Source organism: Rhinoraja longicauda, chromosome 14 (assembly GCF_053455715.1).
Source record: "Rhinoraja longicauda isolate Sanriku21f chromosome 14, sRhiLon1.1, whole genome shotgun sequence".
In the NCBI taxonomy this organism is placed as follows: Eukaryota; Metazoa; Chordata; class Chondrichthyes; order Rajiformes; family Arhynchobatidae; genus Rhinoraja; species Rhinoraja longicauda.
In genome coordinates, this window is record NC_135966.1 from 44,495,964 (window position 1) to 44,518,188 (window position 22,225).

Here is a 22,225-nt window from a genome sequence, read left to right on the forward strand (position 1 = left end):
TTATTCTCTTCCTGCAAATCACAAAGCTGTTTACTCAGTCTATGCAAAAGTAAAAAAACTAATGCAATGAGATTTTGCAACATAAATAAGCCAAAGGTAATGTAAGGCATGCTTACCTTCATCGGTTGGATTGTTGAGTGAAAAAAAAAATCAAGAAGTCACAATGCAGCTGAATAAAACAATGTTAGGCCAAGTTTGCAGTCAGGTGTGCAGTTTGCCGCATTACAGGAAGGATGTGGAGTCTTTGGAGAGGGCGCAGAAGAGGTTGCCTAGATCAGAGAGTATTAGTTATAAGGAGAGGTTGAACAAACATGAACTGTTTTCTCTGGAGTGTTAGAGGCAAGGGGCAACCTGAAAGTATATAAAGTTCTGAGAGACATAGATGCACAGGTCTAAGTTAGTTTTACAGAGAGCGGTCAGTGACTGGAATGTGCCATCAAGGAAGGTGACGGAAACAGGTACAACAGTAATGTTTGAGGAATTTAGACAGAGACAGGGGATAGAGGGATATAGACTATGTGCAAGCAGATGTATAGCTTAAATTAGCATAATGGTCAGCAAACCCAGTGAGCTGGAGGGCCTGTTCCTGTGCTTACTGTTCTATATTCCAGATAGCTGAATAAATGATTGTTGCATGAAGAGACAGTGCACCCTGCAGCAAAATTTGCTGATGACAAAAAGATAGATGGGTTTGCAAAGGATACAAAGAGCCCATTTTAAACCAGTTAGGTAAGTGGGTAAGGTGGTGGCCAATGTGAGAAAATGTAAAATTACCCAGTTTGAAATTATGCTGATCCCAAAAACCCACAAATTTATCTACTTCCACTATAATTGCTTTAATGATGTAGTCTCCACAATTCTGGGATAGAGAATTCCAAAGATCCAGTATCTTCTGCAAGAGGAAAAATCTATATATCTGCTTTGGAAATGAACATTCCCTCATCCCAGATCCTCCCAGCATTAAAAACACTTCAACATTTATTTTACCAAGTACCTCCAGGAGTGGGTGTTTCAATGATACCCCCCATGCTTTAAAATTCTAAAGAATAGGCCCAATCTGATCAGCCTCTGTTGATTATGCAATCCTCTCCTCCTAGGCTGCACTTCCTCTTCATACTATTGAGGGAGTGCAGCGTAAGTTCACGAGATCTCGGAATCGCGGGACTGTCGTATGTTGAAGGACTGGAGCGACTGGGCTTGTATACTCTGGAATTTAGAAGGATGAGAGGGGATCTTATTGAAACATGTACAGTGCATTCAGAAAGTATTCAGACCCCTTTACTTTTTCCACATTTTGCTACGTTACAGCCTTATTTTAAAATGGCTTTCATTTTTTTTTATCATCAATCTACACACAATACCCCATAATAAAAAAGCGAAAACAGGTGTTTAGAAATTTTTGCAAAGTAATCAAAAAGAAATAACTGAAATATCACATTTACATAAGTATTCAGACCCTTTACTCAGTACTTTGTTGAGGCACCTTTTGCAGCAATTACAGCCTCAAGTCTTCTTGGGTATGACGCTACAAGCTTGGCACACCTGTATTTGGGTAATTTCTCCCATTCTTCTCTGCAGATCCTCTCAAGCTTTGTCAGGTTGGATGGGGAGCGTTGATGCACAGCTATTTTCATGTCCCACGAGAGATGTTCGATCAGGTTCAAGTCCGGGCTCTGGCTGGGCCACTCAAGGACATTCACAGGCTTGTCACGAAGCCACTCCTGCGTTGTCTTGGCTGTGTGCTTAGTGTGGTTGTCCTGTTGCAATCTGAGGTCCAGAACGCTCTGAAGCAGGTTTTCATCAAGGATCTCTCTGTACTTTTCTCTGTTCATCTTTCCCTCGATCCTGACTGTTCTCCCAGTTCCTGCCGCTGAAAAACATCCCCACAGCATGATGCTGCCACCACCATGCTTCACTTTAGGTATGGTATTAGCCAGGTGATGAGCGGTGCCGCTTGGCATTCAGGCCAAAGAGTTCAATCTTGGTTTCATCAGACCAGAGAATCATTTCTCATGGTCTGAGTCCTTTAGGTGCCTTTTGACAAACTCCAAGCAGGCTGTCATGTGCCTTTTACTAAGGAGTGGCTTCCATCTGGCCACTCTAGCATAAAGGCCTGATTGGTGGAGTGCCTTCTCGAAGGTTCTCAGATCTTTACAAAGGAACTCTGAAGCTCTGTCAGAGTGACCATCGGGTTCTTGGTCACTTCCCTGACCAAGGCCCTTCTCACCCGATTGCTCAGTTTGGCCAGGCGGCCAGCTCTATGAAGAGTCCTGGTGGTTCCAAAGTTCTTCCATTTAAGAATGACGGAGGCCACTGTGCTTTTCGGGACCTGCAATGCTGCAGAAATTGTTTTATACCCTTCCCTAGATCTGTGTCTCGACACAATCCTGTCTCGGAGGTCTACGGACAATTCCTTCGTCTTCATGGCTTGGTTTGTGCTCCGACACACTGTCAACTGTGGGGCCTTATATAGACAGGTTTATGCCTTTCCAAATCATGTCCAATCAATTTAATTTACCACTGGTGGACTCCAACTAAGTGGTAGAAACATCTCAAGGATAATCAATGGAAACAGGATGAACATAAGCTCAATTTGAGTGTCATAGGAAAGGGTCCGAATACTTATGTAAATGTGATATTTCAGTTATTTCTTTTTAATTACTTTGCAAAAATTTCTAAACACCTGTTTTCGCTTTATTATGGGGTATTTTGTGTAGATTGATGATAAAAAAAATGAATGTAATCAATTTTAAAATAAGGCTGTAATGTAGCAAAATGTGGAAAAAGTGACGGGGTGTGAATACTTTCTGAATGCACTGTATTATTAAGGGATTGGACATGCTAGAGGCAAGAAACATGTTTCTGATGTTGGGGGATATGTGGGGATCGCTGGTCTGTGCGGATTCGTTTGTCCGAAGGGCTTGTTTCCGCGCTGTATCTCTAAACTAAACATTCCTTTAAAGACTGATGTATAGAACAAGACCAAAATGCTGTTCTGGAATTGTGCAATAAGCATGCACAATTCCAGTTATCACAAAGAACCAATGTGAAGACACTCAAAATAGTACAGGAAATAAGCACAAGAACACAATGGGGTCAGGAGACTTTTCTTCATTGGTATTTCAGGTCATAACATTTTTCAGAGCTCTTGCAAAAATTGTCACTGAAACACCAGTGGTCCAGAGGCATGTCCAGGCTATCGGGCACAATGCAGGGTAAGAGTTAATCATAGCAGTAGGGTGTTTGTGTGGTTTATAAACATCAGCATTGACCAGCTGGGTTGAAAGGCTTGTTTGTGTTGTAAACTGAAAGCAAGGTCACCTTCCATCCAAAGCAGCAGAGCCCAAATATACATATTTTAATTTATCCTAACAATTCACTCCTCTCACCAACATTGATCTGTCTCATCACTTTTCTGACTATGCCACCCAAGTTTGAATATCTCCACAGGTGGGAACAGGATTTTTAAACAAAATTATCATTAGCAGATCCTGACTTAGTTTGTACTTTCCTGTTTTGGCTACAGAGTATTCTGATTAACTTTGAAGTGACAATTATCTAATGCAATAATGAACAGTTTCACCAAAAGCATTTTGGCAACGGACAATCTAGTGAGAACTAGTGAGAACCCTTTGCTGGACTGCTCAGAATTCAGTAGCAGAAAATTAAGGAAGTGCGTGTGGAATATATAATCTGCTTTTGCTTGGAGCAGCATTTTATCATAGGAAAATTACAGTAACTGAATAAGATATCACAATGTCCATTGCTTTTGTGAAAATTCCTCAGCCTAAACACAAACCCAATGCCTCCAGCCATGCATATAAAATTTCCAAATGGTTTCACAAGAAACAATAACCAGACTTCACAGTTCAATTGCTGGTCCTCACCCAGTTTACTTTGTGTCAGCAATTGTGGACAGACAAAAATAACTGAAATAACTGAGAGAATTCTGTCCTTTTGGAAATGATGGTTATGTAATTGACAGGGTAAATAAAGTAAGTTGCATGGTTAACTAAGTAGTTGTCAAAAGGCATGTGCCCTTCATCAACTAGAAAATGCAGACGACACCAGGTAATCATGACATATCCTATAGGACTCAATATTCAATTTAGCCTTGAACCATTTATGGTTGAATTCTGCAAGGAAAACCACAGCAATCTGATCAGAATACAAGAGTAATAAAAGCATTCATGTTAATTAATAAATCAAAGTGTAGATTAAGATCAATTAAGAGTATGGCTTGAGCGAACAAGGACTTTTCTTGGTATTTCTAAATTTGAGGAAGTTATAGATATCAACTTTGGATCAACTACATTACCACTGCTACAAAACCAGGGCTTTGCTGACTCGAACCTTCCTTTGGTGAAGCACTAAATGAAATTTAAGCTTAGTCGCAATTCAAAAATTTGCATCCTCATTCCCTAATTTTCCATGGCTATTGGTATAATCATCTTTAACCCGAGAATGTTCCAAGAACTTGGCTCTCCTGAAATTTTCACTTCCTTTTCCGTGTACCTTGGATTTACATCACCAACAATTGTCCAAGTGATAAATTCATCCTCTGCTAAGCATTTTGGGACAAGAGTAACCAAAGCATTCAGAAGTATGTGTAATACATGTCAACGTGCAATTTCTGTCTTATCAAACTAGTGTCAAACCTGAATAGTTTTTTTTGTGCTGTGCAAAATTGAGTAATACTAGCAGTAACAGGTCCATGTGGTAACAAATTACAGATACCATAGTGTAGTCCACTCAATTGTTAATTCTGTCTAGTAATAACACACATGTTTTATCCAATCCCATGAAAAGAAACAGAAAGTGGCACACAAAGGTGTGCTGAATCTGTATTATCCACAACTTTAAATGGGGAAATAATTTAGGTCTGCATCAATTACACGTTTTACTAATTCTGGAGACATTATTCAATGCACACCAAAAACTTAAGTTAACACCAGCACCGACACTCAACAACTCAACGATGAGCCAAATTAAATTACGACAGTAAGCAACGTACAGGACATTTCACCCAACCAATATTTACAATACTCCCCAGTTTTGTGTAATACACACGTCAACTTCAATAGTATCAAGGGCTAACAATTGTAAAACTGGACTTTATTATCTCTCTGCCTCACTCCTTTGACAGTTTCATGAAATACAACACAACAGAATAAATAGTCTCACAACCTCTTCCAATCTGGCAGGAGTGAGCACTGCCTACATTTCCCCAGATGGGTTGTCCAATTCCTTTAAATAATTAAAGTTATTATTACTTATAGATTAATAACTTATGAACTATGTCACATCACAGAAATATTGTAAACCCCATAAGTTTCCCAAAGTTGCAATGCCTCACATCATAATACCATTTCTTCGGGCTTGATAACCACAACTGTGTAAAACTTGGGGAGTCACTGGGTAACACGAGTTGTGATCAACCAGTGCTCCCGATCATTTCCTTCATAAACAGATCGAGGGGCTACAACCTCACCCTTTGAATACCAATTTGAATGCCAATTGAAACTGGACCCTCAGTATGGTTTCGGCTTATATTCTGCAAAGCACAAATCTTTCACGAGATATCTGTTCTGCGTATTCAATCGCCTTCATTTGACATTTTCTCGGCTCGAGCAACAGATTTAAGTGTGTGTGTGTACAAAAAGTGTAACCAGTAACGTACAATGCCTGCATTTCGTTAGTTTCGAAACACTGGCAGTACGTTGAAGGCTGGTAACATATGTTTTGACAAGTAGGTAGGAACAAAGGTGACTGGGTCCCGAATGAAGTTGGCGCAAGGTAGCAGCTCTCACTCAGACCCATTTTAAAACAACTGGTTGCAATGGTGACCATCCCTCCTCCCTCCACACTTCCCGCCTCCCCTTGCCCCTCGTCCTAGCTTTGCGGAGGGCAGGGGGGACGGCGCGGGGTGACTGGGGCAGCCCCAGTGCGGCTCGGCGAGGGTGCGCTCACCCTCTGGCGGCCTCCAAGCTTTTGATGAGTTTCTTGATCTTCCAGATCTCCACGTTCCTGTCGGCTGCGGTCGGGTCGTCCGCCATTTTATTCTGGTGGTGCGGCTGCTCCAGCGGGGCGAGAGAGACGGGTCGTGAGAGACTGGCTCCCCTCACACACAATCACACACACTCTCACTCACTCACACACACACACCGCCACCACACTACCCGCAGCAGAGTGGGCCCCCGAGCCCCGGCTTGGCTGCTTTTCCCCTCGCTCCGGCTCGGCCCGCACCCCGCCCCTGACGTCAGGCACCGGCTCAGCGTGTGCGACAACTCACATGGATCGCCCGCCCGACGTCACCGCCAGCAACCCTCCCGCCTATTCGTCACACCCGCCGCCCCACCTCCCACCAACACTCTCCCCCATTGGCCGCGGCCCGCTCCCCCTGCGCGGACAGCAGGAAGTGGGCGTGGCGACCCTGAGCATCATGGGAGTTGTAGTTATACCAGTTCCCATTGCCCCGCTTCCTGGTTGTCACGTTCCGCAGTTTAAAGCGACATCCCTTGCTCCCCCTCCCCCTGCTCGCAACAGAGACCGTTCCCCCTAATCCTTACCTTCCACCCCATCAGCTGTCACATACAACACATAACCCTCCAAAATTTCCGCCACCTCCAACGGGATCCCACCACTAGCCACATTTTCCCATCTCCACCGCCTTCCACCTTCCGCAGAGACCGTTCCCTCCGCAACTCCCTGGTTAACTCATCCCTTCCCACCCAAACCACCTCCTCCCCAAGTAGTTTTTCCTGCAACCGCAGAAGATGTAACACCTGTCGCTATACCTCCTCCCTCAACTCTGTCCAGGGACCCCAACAGTCCTTTCAGGTTAGGCAGAGGTTCACTTGCACCTCCTCCAATCGCATCTACTGTATCCGCTGATCAAGATGTGGACTCTTACACATCGGCGAGACCAAATGCAGACTGGTCGATTGTTTAGCGGAACACCTTCGCTCATCCCGCCTGAACCCCCTACCTGATCTCCCGGTTGCTGGACATTTTAATTCCCCTTCCCATTCCTACACGGACCTTTCTGTTCTAGACCTCCTCCATTGTCAGAGTGAGGCTAAACGCAAACTGGAGAAACAGCATCTCATATTTCGCTCGGGAAACTTACAACCCAGTGGTATGAATATTGATTTGTCTCACTTCAGGTAACCCCTGTAATCCCTCTCTATCCCTCTCCCACCCAAGTCGCACTAGCGTCTCATTTTCACCCAACGAACAGCTAACAATGGCCTGTTTCCTATATCATCGTTACTTGTTTGCATATCTTTCATTAATTGTTCTTTATCTCTCCACATCACCGTCTATATCTCTAATTTCCCTTATTCCTAACCAATCTGAAGAGGGGTCTCGACCCGAAACATCACCCATTCCTCCTCTCCAGAGATGCTGCCTGTCCCACTGAGTGATTCCAGTATTTTGTGTCTATCTCCGGTTTAAACCAGCATCTGCAGTTCCTTCTTACACATTACATTATTGGTGTTGCAAAAGCACTAATTCCACCCCCTCCCCCCCATTGTCCTATTGCCAAACCATGCTACCTGCTATAGGATCCTACCTGCTGGAGGATATATATATAATGTATCCTACCTGCTATAGGATATATATATGTATACTTAGCATATATTAATAATTTGAAATAATTCTTTATACTAATTCAGCTGGCAAGGCATAGAATTATCACCTAAAATAAAAGCAGTGAACATTGTAAAAATTCTCTGTGAGCAAGCCACAGAGTTATGCAACACGGCAACAGGCTCATTGGCTCAACACATCCATGCCAACCATGGCCTTCAGATAATATGTTCATCTTAGATTAGTGAAGTCACCGAGTGCAATATCACCCTGAGCTGAGAAGTTTGTTTAGATGTGCTGGGATTGCAGGGAGATTTTTTTTCAGATTGCACAACAGTCTTTGCACTATACTGCTGTTTTGTTTTAATCTTTCTCTTTATTTTTGTATTTATCACTACCATAAACTGTTTACTCCATCAGTTTCATGTGAAATGTATAATATTATGAGAAGCGTTAATAGGGTAGACAGTCAACCTTTTTCTCATGGGAGAACAATCAAAGGCTAGAGGGCATAGCTTTAAAGTGAGAGGGGCAAAGATGTGCGAGACAAGTTTATTTACAAAGAGTGGTGGGTGCCTGGAATGCACTGCCAGGAGAGGTGGTGGCAGCAGACACAATGAGGCATTTAAGTGTTTTTAGATAAGCACATGGATTTGCAAGGAACTGAAGGCTATAAATCACATACAGGCAGCGGAGATTAGTTTAACTTGGTATCTTGTTTGGCACAGACATTTTGGGCCAAAGGGCATGTTTCTCTGCAGAACTGTTCTAAGAACATGGAATTTCATTGCACCTGGTATATATATGGCAATAAACAAAATGTGTCAGAAGAAACTGCAGATGCTTGTTTAAACCGTAGATAGACGCAAAAAGCTGGAGTAACTCAATGGGTCAGACAATATCTCTGGAGAAAAGGAATAGGTGACGTTTTGGGTTGAGACCGTTCTTCAGTCGCAACCCAAAACATCACCTATTCCTTTTCTCCAGGTATGCCGTCTGACCCGCTGAGTTACTCCAGCTTTTTGTGCCTAATGACATCAAACAAATCTCATTATCTTGATGCCCCAGGAGAGAAAAATGTAAATGTCTGAATGTTATATCTATCCACCACAGTAGTAGGTGTGGGGTTTGCTTGGGCGAGGATAGAGTCAAGTCAAGTCAAGTCAAGTCAATTTTATTTGTATAGCACATTTAAATACAACCCACGTTGACCAAAGTGCTGTACATCAGTGCAGGTACTAAAAAAGAACGTACAATAGCAAAGAGAGGGGTCTCAACTCTTGTTCTCCTTAAACAGACAATCGTAAACAAAGACAAAGCAAAGACAAGCAGCATTGCAAATGTCTTTCTAATGAACCAATCAAAATGTTTGAAAGATGCATGAACACTGAGCGTGAAAGAAACCTAAACTATATTGAGCATGATTTTACATGGATAAAACCTGCTGTATACTAGTAGAATAAATGAGAAATTATGTGGGCTCCATGATACATCCAATCTTCAAATCCTTTTATTCTGCCTGATGCAAAATACGAAACAATCTCATGATAAGGCAGATATTAAACGGCAAATTTGGGGATATGCTAACGGAGCATTGTTTGTTCATATTTGAAGGAGATGTTTTTGAGGCTATTTATGTCACTTGTTCAGTCTGACTGCCACTGCACATCATAAGTACACTGACATTAGAAAGAACTGACACTGAAAGATGCTCTGTAACTCCAACTCTTGCTTTCTTTGTGTGTTATCATGCTTTGGCTTTTACCAAATGCTTGAATGTCAATGGTGTGATTAGTTATTGTAATTTGCAAGATCAATGTGGTTACCATTTTTCTTGAATCTTTAAGTTCTCCAAAAGATGGTCAGGTTTATGGCTGTCTAGAAGCATCCATTTTACTTTCCTTCCATAATTCTGACAAGCATCCTGACCAAATGTGTTCAACTCCTTACTCCTCTCTAAAAACATTATTCTAGCCTAATTTTGCTTAACAAAACATGGGGATTAATGTAGACTTTAGTGTATACACTGCAATATAAACATAGCTCCAATTTTTAAATGAAGTTATTGGGCACTCTGGACAAAAGGGGAGCAGACTAAATAGATTGGTTGTGAGGGCCCTTGCAGTCTTTTAATTTGCCTACTCTCCGTGACAAAGAATGGCTAATTGCCCGGGAACCAGATGTGAAGTAATCACAACAGGTAGAATCGCAGAGAAACAAAGCACTGCACATGATATGCGGCAAACTAGAGGAACAGCACTTCATATTCAGACTGGGTAGTCTATAACCCAATGATGTAAACACTATATTCTTCAATTTCAAGTAATCCGTCCTCGTCCCTTTCTCTCTCCTTCTATCCACCAAGGCCCACCTAAACACCCATTTCTTTCCAAATCTCTAACCAGCTCCGTTACCCAGTTTTTTTCCACTTCATCCCCACCTGATTCCATCTATCATCCATACTCTCAACCCACTTGGTCCACTGTCCCTCCTCTCACTGTTCCCTTCTGTCCACTATCCCTCCCTTATCTAGTTCCATTAATCAACTTTTATTATCAGATACCATCATCTGCAGCCATTGTCTTCACATCACTACCATCCTTCCCTCTCACATCAGTCTATTAACCCCTTCTCACCAGAATCCACCTGTCACTTGCCAGCTCCTATCTCACCCCTTTCCCTGTGAGGTAAGGAAGTGCAGATGCTGGTTCCTTGCACTTCCTCCAACCTCATCTACTGTATCAGCTGTTCCAGGTGTGGACTCCTATATATCGGCGAGACCACGCGCAGGATCGGCAATCGTTTCGCTGAACACCTCTGCTCAGTCTGCCTAAACCTACCCGATCTCCCGGTTACTAAACACAAACTCCCCCTCCCATTCCCACACTGACCTCTCTGTCCTGGCCCTCCTCCATTGTCAGAGTGAGGTCCAGTACAGATTGGAGGAACAGCACCTCATATTTCGTTTGGGCAGCTTACACCCTAGCGGTATGAATATTGACTTGTCTAACTTCAAGTAACCCTTGCTTTCCCTCTCTCTCCTTCCCTCCCCCTTCCCGGTTCTCCGACCAATCTGACTGTCCCCGATTACATTTTATCTGTTTGCTTTGTTGTCATCTTCTCCTAGCGAACAATGATCTATTCCATATTTTCCTGGATCCCTTTGATGTCTTGTTCTCACATCTTACACTGGAGAAAAATGGCCTGGCATTTCAGATTGAGAATATTTTTTGGGTCCCAACTAGAAATGTCATCTATCCATTTGCTTCGACAAATATTGTCTGACCTGGAACATTGACATTACTAAATGGATGTGAAAGGGAATAGAATACTACAATGTTGGCAAGGCATGGTGGCGTAGTTCTGATCTATCACTTTATATTGATTGCCAAACTGTCAGCAGCTCATTAAAAAAAATTCTCTTCTTTATTTTCAAAGTCCTCTAACATCTTACCTTTCCTGTTTCAAATTATATCCAAATCCAAATGCCAACACTTCTGTGCTTTTGCAGTTATAATCTACATTTAACAAAGTTTTCACTGAGTCTGGCATCTAAATTATGGAATTCCATCTCTTAACTTCTTCATGTCTCTCTCCCCCTTTCAGACATCCCTATAATCCAATACTTTCATAATTTTTTGATTCAACATACTTAAGGTTTTCGGAAGAATTTGAGTTTATCCTGGCATATCTGGAAACCGATATCCCAATATGACGAAGGATGACAGGTGTAAATTGGCTGAGATCATGGTAGAGGTGGGCAATGTTACAAGAGGTGGACAGAGGCAAATATTTTGATGGGATGGGCAAAAAATAGGTTTAACTCAAGACAACACAGAATGCTAAGGTTGTGAATAGTTCACACCGTTCAGAGAATTGTCCATCAGTGCAAGCAGAATGAACTCAATGTCAGGTACAGCTGATAACTTGCCGAATCCAAGAACAGAGAATAAAAATGGCAACCCAACTGGAGTTATCATCAGTTAGCATCAAGTTAACATCAAGCCCAGCACAGGATAAAAAAATTAATTAACCCCTATCTTCCTAATGTCAGGTTTACATCTACTATCCTTTTTATCTTGTAAGGGACCTCACTAAACTTATAAACATGACCTCACAGTGGTCACTGTGATGCTATTCCTCTATAAACATCCCCAGCTGCACAGAGATGATCATTGTCTTTTTGACAATGAGCCGAAACTCACCTCTACAAAGTAGCTTCCTTGGCACTTTGAAAATTTTACCTTAGAAAATGAGTCTTCACAATTTTCAAATCAGCTGGCAGTGAGCGAAACAAACTTGCTGCTTCAGTGGACTTTATGCACAGTTGTTCACCTCAAACATTAAAGTCATGCCGACTTGACTTTTTTTGATAATATCGGGTGCTCCTCACCACTGACATTTATATTAACTCCAGTGATAGGTTGACATCCTAGTATACTTCATGGCTGTTTATACTGGGACAACACACATTGAAAACTAAGAGATTGTGATATCATCTCTACTGAATAATACTGTCACATGATTGGCAGTGGTAATTAAGTTGAATTTTAAATTTGGAAAAATAAAAATCAATTGGCAATAGGATTAACCTTTCATTAGGTGTAAATGGCACGACGGCAATAACAACTTGCATTTATATAATTCCTTCAAAGGACATGATCATAAAGTAATGAACTGAAGAACTGTTCAAATGCACCACCAAATGTTTGGTCAGGGGCAAGGATTAAGAAGGCTGAGAGAAAAAAAAGGATGCAGGGAGGGAATTTCAGATGATATGACCAAGGCAGTTAACAAACAATGTTAGGGCACTGAACATTCAGGAGCATTGGCATATGGTGGATCTGTAGGCCCAGAGGCTTTCCAGGGCAGGGAAGAGAAAGAAGGGTTTCAATTATAGCAGAACAGAAAACTGAGAATTCAAAACTGGAAGCAATGGAATATGACAGCTGATAAACATGGTACAAGGGATGCAAGTTTAAACAAGTACAGAATATACTCAGTGTTTCAGGCAGTATCTGTTTCAGAGAATTTCTAATGAGGTTAAAGACTGATGACGTGGTCACTCATTCTGTCACTAGAACCAGCCACAAACTGAAATTTATAATTGGTATTATAACTAGTAATTTATAATTGGTGAATGTAGAGTCCTGAAGATTGTAATATTGTGCAGAATGAATAAGAATGACAGAGATTAAAAGAACTAAATATTGACCAGGCTCAGAGATAGAAGACTGGCTTGGTTAACAATTACATACTCAAATCCAGAAATGAAACATGCATGCATGCAGTCTAAGATGGGCTGAAATGGGCCCAGAAACAAGAACAGAAACGGAGGTGGAAGCAGATGGAGTACTCAGTTCATGATTGAATAAACTGTAAGACAAAACTGTTGAAAATTGTTATAACATTTGGGGTGAACCTCAGAATAATAAAGGGAAAAATTGGGCACTTACAGAAATTCATTTATTGAAATGCTTTTTTCAATAAACAAGGAAATAGGGTAAGAAAATGGGCGAGGATATGGCAAATGAAATAATATATGGAAAACGTGGTCACTCATTTTGATGGAAAAAGTAGAAACGAATTGATGATCAGAAGAAGCTGGGTTTCCTTGAATACAAACCGCTTAAAATTAACATGCAGATACAGCAAGCAATGCGGAAGGCAGGTTGTATGTATGGTGGTTTTTATTGCAAAAGGAATTTGAGTACAAGTATAAATATGAATGACCAGGATCCTGCATGATAGCACAGAGACAACATTCAGAACACTCGGCACAGGTTTGACCTCCTTATTTGAGGAAGACAGAGGGAATACAACAAATGTACGATTGATCTCTCAAAAGGGGCTGGGGATGTTGTCCCATGAGGAAGGATTAAACAGAATGGCTCTGTACATTATGTTTCTATTAGGTGATTTTATTCACATACTCAAAGTTCTTAGTGGGTGTGATGGGGTAGATCGTGTTAACCAGGCTGGGCTGTCTCGAACAGAGGAATCTCAAAATAAGACGAAGGCCATTCCAAGCTGAGGTGAAGAGATGTCTTCACCCAGAAGGTGGAGAATGCCTGGAACATGCTGCCAAAGGTGCTGGTTGAAACAGATACGTTGGTGGCATTTAAGAGACCTTTGGATAGGCATCCCACTGGGAATGGAAGGATATGGGTTATGTGTAGATAAGTGATGGTCTTATCTGTACGGTTCTAATATAAAGTGTGAGGTCAAAGATTAACCATGATCTTAATTAATGGTGGAGCAAATGCAAGAGGCTAAATGGCCACATAAGCTTTCCCTTGATTTTACAAATGCACCCCCAACATGTATCACCAAATATCCTAAAACATAATGCACGCAAAGGACACAATTTGTTCAATGCAACCTCAAGGTTAGTGTTTTTGTGGATTTAAGCTCCATTCCTGTAACATTGGTACATTATTGGCGCAGTCACTTCTGTTGAGTATTAAAAAAATGTGGTCACTGGCACCGTGAGTTCATTCTTCATATCCCATGGTACATTCAAAGGATATAAGCAACATTCACCTGCTGTCATTGGCAACATTTTCCTCTCAATCTACACAACAGAAACAAACAGGACATATTGTTATGTATTCCATTAATTCTTTGGAGAATTTATTGCATGCGTATCAGTGACACCATTTGCCTTCATTTCAAAAACAACATTTCATAAAATCTGACTGGCTGTAAAATGCTTCAGTAGTGACCAATTAATAAACTGTACAAATAATTAAACCAAATTAATAAATTTGGGTTTTCTCTTTGATCGGGTTTTATCTACGACAGTAGATTTTTAAAATTCAACATTCTTGTTACAATTGCAGATTTTTCTTCCAATATATTTCCCCACAGGAAAATTGGAGTAAATTTAAATATATTTTAAATTAAGTTTAGAAAATCAAAATGTTTGAGTGCTTCGCAGGTGTTTCAAAGGGAATGCAACAGAACGTAGACATATAGAATACACGTATTGATATTGTTATCTCGAATGGCCCAAAACATAAATGACCCTGGTGTAGATCTTGGGACTTTCATAAAGCATTCATAATGAGCCAGGATAAAATGCTCTCTGTTAGATGATGCAACTTTCAAAAGGCGGGTTTTCATGATGCACATCTTGATTAGCAGCTCTGCCAAACAATCAGAGAAATTAGGAACCTAATCCGAGATTCCACACCTCTGGGAACAAGGAAAACATGAAAATGAAGACCGAAAGATTTGATGAAAAAGAGATCATTACAGAAATTTGAGTACTCTGCAGCAAAGGTCTGTGAGGGGATAGTTACCAGAGAAAAGAGACAATAATCTTTATGATAGTATGACAACACATTGATAGCCAACAAGTAGCATCTATTTATGTAGGAAAGAACTGCAGATGCTAGCTTAAACCGAAGATAGACATAAAAAGTTGTAGTACCTCAGTGGGTCAGACATCATCTTGGGAGAAAGGTAATATGGTTATGGGGAGAAGGCAGGAGAATGGGGCCAGGGAGAGATAGATCAGCTATGATTGAATGGCAGAGTAGACTTGATGGGCCGAATGGGCTAATTATACTCCTATCACTTATGATCTCATGTATAGGTGACGTTTTGGGTCAAGACCCTTCTTCAGAGTGAGAGTCAGGGGAAAGGGAAAGGAGAGATATAGAACAAACTAGACCAAGTGGACCCGTTGGGTCCAAACCTCTCCTGCATTGGTGCAGCACTCCCACCTCCCCTTCACCCCTCCCCCATCCCCTTCACACCTCCCTCCCCTCCCCCCACCACTCCCCCACCCCCTTCACCCCTTCCCCATCCATCCCCTCCCCCCATCCCCCCCATCCCCATCCATCCCCTCCCCCCCATCCCCATCCATCCCCTCCCCCCCATCCCCATCCATCCCCTCCCCCCCATCCCCATCCATCCCCTCCCCCCCATCCCCATCCATCCCCTCCCCCCCATCCACCCCCCCCATCCCCATCCCCCCCCATCCCCCCAATCCCCCCCCCCATCCCCATCCATCCCCTCCCCCCCATCCCCATCCCCCCCATCCCCATCCCCCCCCATCCCAATCCCCCCCATCCCAATCCCCCCCCCCCCCATCCGCTCGGCCCAACCGTGGAGCCATTGCCAGGCAGGGAGAGCCATTTCAGTGGGATGTTTAAAGAAAATCCACATAGCGTTGAGGGCCTGGAACCACTTATGGGTCAGATTAGGTAAGAATAATTGATTTCCTTTCCCACGGTGTATTCGTTAACTAGAGGGATTTTATAATATTCCAGGAATTTTGTGGTATCGTTACTGAGTAATCTTTTCCTTAATTCCTGGTGGACTTCCTTTAAATCCACCAGTTACCATGGTGGTACTAGAACCTTTGTTGCAAGATCATTAGTCCAGGATTATCGATTGCTTATCAGGTGACATATTTAACAGTAAAAGTCATTATAATCTTATTATCTTTTTCATAGACAGTAAAATAAAGTAAAATGGAAGACCAAAAAGAACAAACTTTATGGGGATTTTCCATCTGTTTCGCCTCCACCTCCATTCCCAAGTAGGTGTCTTTGAAGGATCATGAAAAAAAAGTGTTGATTTGCCATGCTTCTTGCTCTTTTTCCCTAATTCTGTTTGAATAAGCTTTGTCTGGTTTATCTACCTCCCGTGATAGAAAGGAAAAGTCTTATCTGGGCTACCCAGCCCCATACTCGTGGAGCCGACTCTTTAAAGCAGGCATAAAAGAAGTGTCTTCACAAGGCACACAGTGGGAAGTTTGGAGTGGGGGGAAAAACAATGAATATTAGGCTCTTTGACAGTTAAATGCGTAGCCCCAGCATGAATGAAACAAATCTGGAAAGATACTCCGATCTAAAAGAACAGGTTCCATTTTCAATAGAGGGCGGGAGAAAGGGCTACTCTTTTAGAAAAAAAAGACACAAAGAGCTGGAGTAACTCAGCGGGCCAGGCAGCATCTCTGGAGAACATTGATAGGTGACATTTCAGGTCAGGTTCCGTTTTCAGTCCGAAGAAGGGTTCCAACTCGAAACGTCAGCTATCCATATTCTCCAAAGACACGGCCTGACCCATTGAGTTACTCCAGCACTTAGTATATTTTCTTGTAGAAACAGCATCTGCAGTTCCTTGTATCAGACATTTTAGAAGTCAGATTGCCAGTCAGAGTCATCAGGCATCACATGGAGCAAATTAAAGGAGATTATATTTAAATCAGCAAGTAGAGATTCAAGTTATCAGCAGGTAAAATGATTTAACTCAATTCCAGGTGTCAAGAAGAATGGCAAAGACATCTGGTGAAGGTGGTTCATTAATCTGACAGCACAACAACTAATACCATTGCCCAGGGGAAGGCAATGAGCAATCTCTAACCAGCCAATACAAATAATAAGGTGGTATTAGTTGTGTGAAAATTACTCACTATAATCACATGTTCAGTCAACTGGCAATCTAATACGATTAACTTGACAGCTCTCCAGTGAATATGATTCTAAATTAATCTATTAGAAAATTAAGTCAATCCCAGACACCAATCTCAGTGATAAATTGATAATCCGCATTCAGTTTAACACAGGCCTTGTGACATAATTGATGTGGTTTTGTAACCTTCCTCATTAATTTCTTAGTTAACCAAAGCTAATTACTAGCATACCCAAGGTTTATGTCATGACTAAATAGAATTCTGCAGCTAATACACAACTTGCTGTCTCTTGTTTTATTTATCAATAAGAGGGTTGATTGAATCACCATGCAACTTGGATATTTTAATTATGGATTGGGAAATAAAGATCAAAATAAAAATAAACCAAATCGATGGATGAGATATTTCAGCAAGGCAGCTTCCACTTAGCAGTTAGTTTAGTTTAGAGATACACCGAGATCACACCGACCAGTGATCCCTGCACATTAACACTATCCGACACACACTAGGGACAATTTACATTTATACCAAGCCAATTAACCAACAAACCTGTAAGTTTTTGGAGTGTGGGAGAAAACCGAGGATCTCGGAGAAAACTGACGCGGTCACGGGGAGAAAGTACAGCATCCGTAGTCGGGTTTGAACACGGGTCGCCAGCGTTGTAAGCACTGTAAGACAGTAACTCTACTGCTGCGCCACCATGTTTTAACCCAACACCCCATTTCCGAATGGAGTGAAGGGTTTAAGGATGTTTTATTCATTTCCATGGATTGATGGGGTGCCAATCACATTGTTGTGAAATTACCTCTTTCGGTCTTTTCTATGACCTGGATATAATCACATAATGATTTGTTCAACTTCTTTCCGACTTTGCTGAAATTCTGCAATAAACAAAAATATTCTTATTAACTTAATCAAGGTACTGAAGCTTCAGGCAATTTCAAACCAACTAACAGTCAGTTACTTAAGTTATGAAATTAAAGTTTCCACTGGGAAAATAATTTCTTATACTTTTATGAACTAAAAACTAACTATTGTCACACTAGCTGAGGACATTTCACCATGCTGGATGCTACTAGCATCAAGTACTGTGATCGGAGATTACAACATGCTGGGAAATGCAGGAAATACATTTCACGCATTTAGGTAAAACTAGACCAAGTGGACCCATTGGGCCCAAATCTCCTGCATTGGTGTAGCACCATCTCCTCCCCCCCCCTCCCCTCCCCTCCTTCCTTTCCATCCCCTTCCCCTCCATCCTCCCCCCTTCCCCCACTCCATCCCCCTCAACGCCCCTTATCCTCCCCCCTACGTCCCTCCCTCCCTCCACCCCTCTCCCTCCCTCCCCAAGAGATAGATTTAAACTTTAAAATTGAATAACTTCAAAAATACAACACCGATTTCAATGAAACTTCTTCCATTAGCACCAAAGGGACATCGGGAAGTAAGGTGGGCCTAAAATTGTCGTGCTATCGTGTATCGTTTTGGCTGTAGTTCAGGAACAAACAAACAAACGAGAGTTTTAATATAAAGATGATACAAAAACTCGTTTCTTTCTCTCCAAATTGGGAAATTTCATGAAGCGGACACATTCTGATTTGCAGCCTTGTATAATAATACTTTACAGATGTATGCAAACTATTGAGAACATTAAGGCTTTGGAAGCAAGATCATACGACTCAAGAAATAGACTGTTAATTTCTTGAAGATAGACACAAAATGCTGGAGTAACTGGACAGAAGCATCTCTGGAGAGAAGGAATGGGTGACATTTCAGATCGAGGCCCTTCTTCAGACTGTGTGTCAGGGGAGAGGGAAACTAGAGATATCTAAAGGTACAAAGAGCACGTAAGATGTGTAAAGGACAGATCAAAGTGGATGATAATCAAGGAAATGTACAAGGTTTCATTGTTTCCTGAGAGGATGGTGACAACAAGGCATACAAAGTAAAATTAATCAGAAGGACAGTGAAACGAGTAGGTGAACTAGTGTGGGGGAGGGACAGAGAGGGAAAGCAAGGGTTACTTGAAGTTTGAGAAATGAATATTCATACCGCTGGGCTGTAGGCTGCCCAAGCAAAATATGAGGTTTGTTCCTCCATTTTGCGTTGAGCCTCACTCTGACAGTGGAGGGGGCCCAGGACAGAAAGGTCAGCATGGAAATGGGAGGGGGGGTTAATGTGTCTAGCAACTGGGAGATCGCGTAGGCCCTGGCGGACTGAGCGAGGTGTTCAGAGAAACGATCGCCCAGTCTGCGCTTGGTTTCGGCGATATAGATATATAGTCCACACCTAGAACAGCGGATATAGTAAATGAGGAGGAGGTGTAAGTGAACCTCTGCCTTAACTGAAAGGAATTTCTAGATATTGTTTTGTGCCTGTAAATTTCTAATTTTATTATCTGTACTGTTGAATTGTATGTGTTCACTGATACAAAACTTTCCTTGTACACCTTATATTTTTGGCTATGTTAACATTTTCCCAACTGAACTCAGCTGCTGAACCATACAGAACAGTGGAATCCCAATAAATGATTGGGGCCGAGTTAGTCCATCTCCGCCCTGTCAAGAACAAGATCTATCAGGCTGCAGAAAAAGGACAAAGTATTAATCAGGACATAAAGTGCTGGAGTAACTCAGCAGGTCAGGTAGCATCTCTGGTGAACATGGATATTTTACCAGTCTGAAGAAGGGTCCCGACTCAAAATGTAATTTATCCATTTTCTCCAGAGATGCTGCCTGGCCCGCCTAGTTACTGCAGTACTTTGTGACTTGTCAAGATGTTCTAGGCTCAAGGAAGGGGTGGAATTAGGCACAGTTCCAACTCCTCCTTGCTAGCACATCAAGTTAACTAGGATGTAAACATGAAAGAATGATAAGTGATACAAGAAACTGCAGTTGCTGGAATCTGGAGTTCCTCCAGCAATTTGTTTTTCATGATATTTCATGAGATTAGAAGATATTGGTATGGGCAATACTGGCCAAAACTCAAAAACTAGTTTTACAAGACATCACTTAAACTTCTCTTTCAAAAAGGCAGTACAATGTAGCATGCTCGTAGCAAAGTGTCAGGAATAGTGCTAGAACCTACATTTGCTATCACAGAGCCACGATCAGGAACTGTATCACCGATTTATTGACAAAGTAGTTGTTGACGATTAAAAATGTGTCCTGTACCGGCCTTGAGATTTTACATGTAGAAACGAGTGAGATTAATGAAGGCTATTCCTGGAAACTGCAACAACCGCACAAAACTGAATAACAAATAGCAAATTGTCTTGAGAAATCACCAGCAAAATCATGAGTTTGGTCATGAATCTTACGAGTGCAAAAGCATGCCGTTCTGTTGAATGGTTACTGACCTGAAACCTTAACTTGGCTTCTCTGTACACTGATGCTCTCTAACCTGTTGAATGTTTCCAACACTTTATTTAAAATATGCAAGTTCATTGTTTCTTTCCCTCAAGATTCTGTGTAAAACCTCAATAAACAACATTTACTATTCCTTTTGTACACCTAGAGCATTCCTTAATCTCTTAGCCAAATGTTGCAGTGTAAAACTGTACATTCTGATAAGCTATAATGAAGGCATTCCTCCTACTGAAAAAAGGATATAATATTAACACTCACACTCACCTAATCAAGAACTATTAATGTCAATCTGCTCATCAGCATTTCCTTTTAATGTTAGCACCAACAATTTATTCAAAATTGACTTAAACTATAACCCATCTACCTGCATAAGACAATTGAATCAGGACAAGTTTGGTTTTAGAAGTAGATTTAAATGACGTTTGTTCCAATCTTTCAAAGGATTTTGAATAAAAAATATGATATACAGGTTGTTCTGCAATAACATATGTTTCTATAACGCAAATTGGATATAATGGAAGTGATGAATTAGCGAACACTATTTGCATTATGAGGACCAAATTGGTTATAACATTATTTCAATCTGAGAATGAAGATTGTTTTCTCGATTGAGGGGACACCAGATATACATTAAATTATGAGAGGCATAGATAGGATAAACAATAGACAATAGACAATAGGTGCAGGAGTAGGCCATTCAGTCCTTCGAGCCAGCACCGCCATTCAATGCGATCATGGCTGATCACTCTCAATCAGTACCCCGTTCCTGCCTTCTCCCCATACCCCCTCACTCCGCTATCCTTAAGAGCTCTATCCAGCTCTCTCTTGAAAGCATCCAACGAACTGGCCTCCACTGCCTTCTGAGGCAGAGAATTCCACACCTTCACCACTCTCTGACTGAAAAAGTTCTTCCTCATCTCCGTTCTAAATGGCCTACCCCTTATTCTTAAACTGTGGCCCCTTGTTCTGGACTCCCCCAACATTGGAAACATGTTTCCTGCCTCTAATGTGTCCAATCCCCTAATTATCTTATATGTTTCAATAAGATCCCCCCTCATCCTTCTAAATTCCAGTGTATACAAGCCCAATCGCTCCAGCCTTTCAACATACGACAGTCCCGCCATTCCGGGAATTAACCTAGTGAACCTACGCTGCACGCCCTCCATAGCAAGAATATCCTTCCTCAAATTTGGAGACCAAAACTGCACACAGTACTCCAGGTGCGGTCTCACCAGGGCCCGGTACAACTGTAGAAGGACCTCTTTGCTCCTATACTCAACTCCTCTTGTTACGAAGGCCAACATTCCATTGGCTTTCTTCACTGCCTGCTGTACCTGCATGCTTCCTTTCATTGACTGATGCACTAGGACACCCAGATCTCGTTGAACTCCCCCTCCTCCTAACTTGACACCATTCAGATAATAATCTGCCTTTCTATTCTTACTTCCAAAGTGAATAACCTCACACTTATCTACATTAAACTGCATCTGCCATGTATCCGCCCACTCACACAACCTGTCCAAGTCACCCTGCAGCCTTATTGCATCTTCCTCACAATTCACACTACCCCCCAGCTTAGTATCATCTGCAGTCAGAACTTTTTCCTCTCAGGGTGGAAATGTCAAATTATAGGAGGCAGAGCTGTAAGGCCAGAGAGAGAAAGTTTAAAGGTTATATGTGCAGGAAATGTTTTTTTTTTAAACCCAGAGAGATTGGTAGGTTATTGGACCATTTTGCTTAGGGTGGTGATGTTAGTAGGTATGGTAATGGCATTTAAGTGGCTCTTAGATGGACACATGAATATGTAGGGATGGAAAGATATGGAAAGCATGTAGGC

General features: G+C 41.8%; 1 protein-coding gene and 1 long non-coding RNA gene across 3 annotated transcripts in view; both read right to left on the minus strand.

Moving 5' to 3' along the window:
* Positions 1–6,284, minus strand: part of LOC144600237 (eukaryotic peptide chain release factor subunit 1) — a 41,244-nt gene extending 34,960 nt beyond the window's left edge. The window contains exons 1-2 of one of the 2 annotated variants that reach the window (XM_078411788.1): positions 5,971–6,079; positions 117–269 (exon numbers count right to left, since the gene is read on the minus strand). Coding sequence is in view for 1 of the 2 variants with exons in the window: in XM_078411787.1 (XP_078267913.1) it covers positions 5,971–6,056 (86 nt within the window). In the remaining variant the exon portion in view is untranslated. Of the gene's footprint in view, positions 1–116; positions 270–5,970 lie in introns of both variants that reach the window. The other variant, XM_078411787.1, reaches the window with a different exon arrangement.
* A 6,641-nt stretch (positions 6,285–12,925) lies between these two features.
* LOC144600239 (uncharacterized) overlaps positions 12,926–22,225 on the minus strand; it is an 11,353-nt gene continuing 2,053 nt past the window's right edge. Inside the window, exons 2-3 of the long non-coding RNA XR_013548103.1 lie at positions 17,826–17,901; positions 12,926–14,167 (exon numbers count right to left, since the gene is read on the minus strand). This is a non-coding gene — a long non-coding RNA (uncharacterized LOC144600239). The remainder of the gene's footprint in view (positions 14,168–17,825; positions 17,902–22,225) is intronic.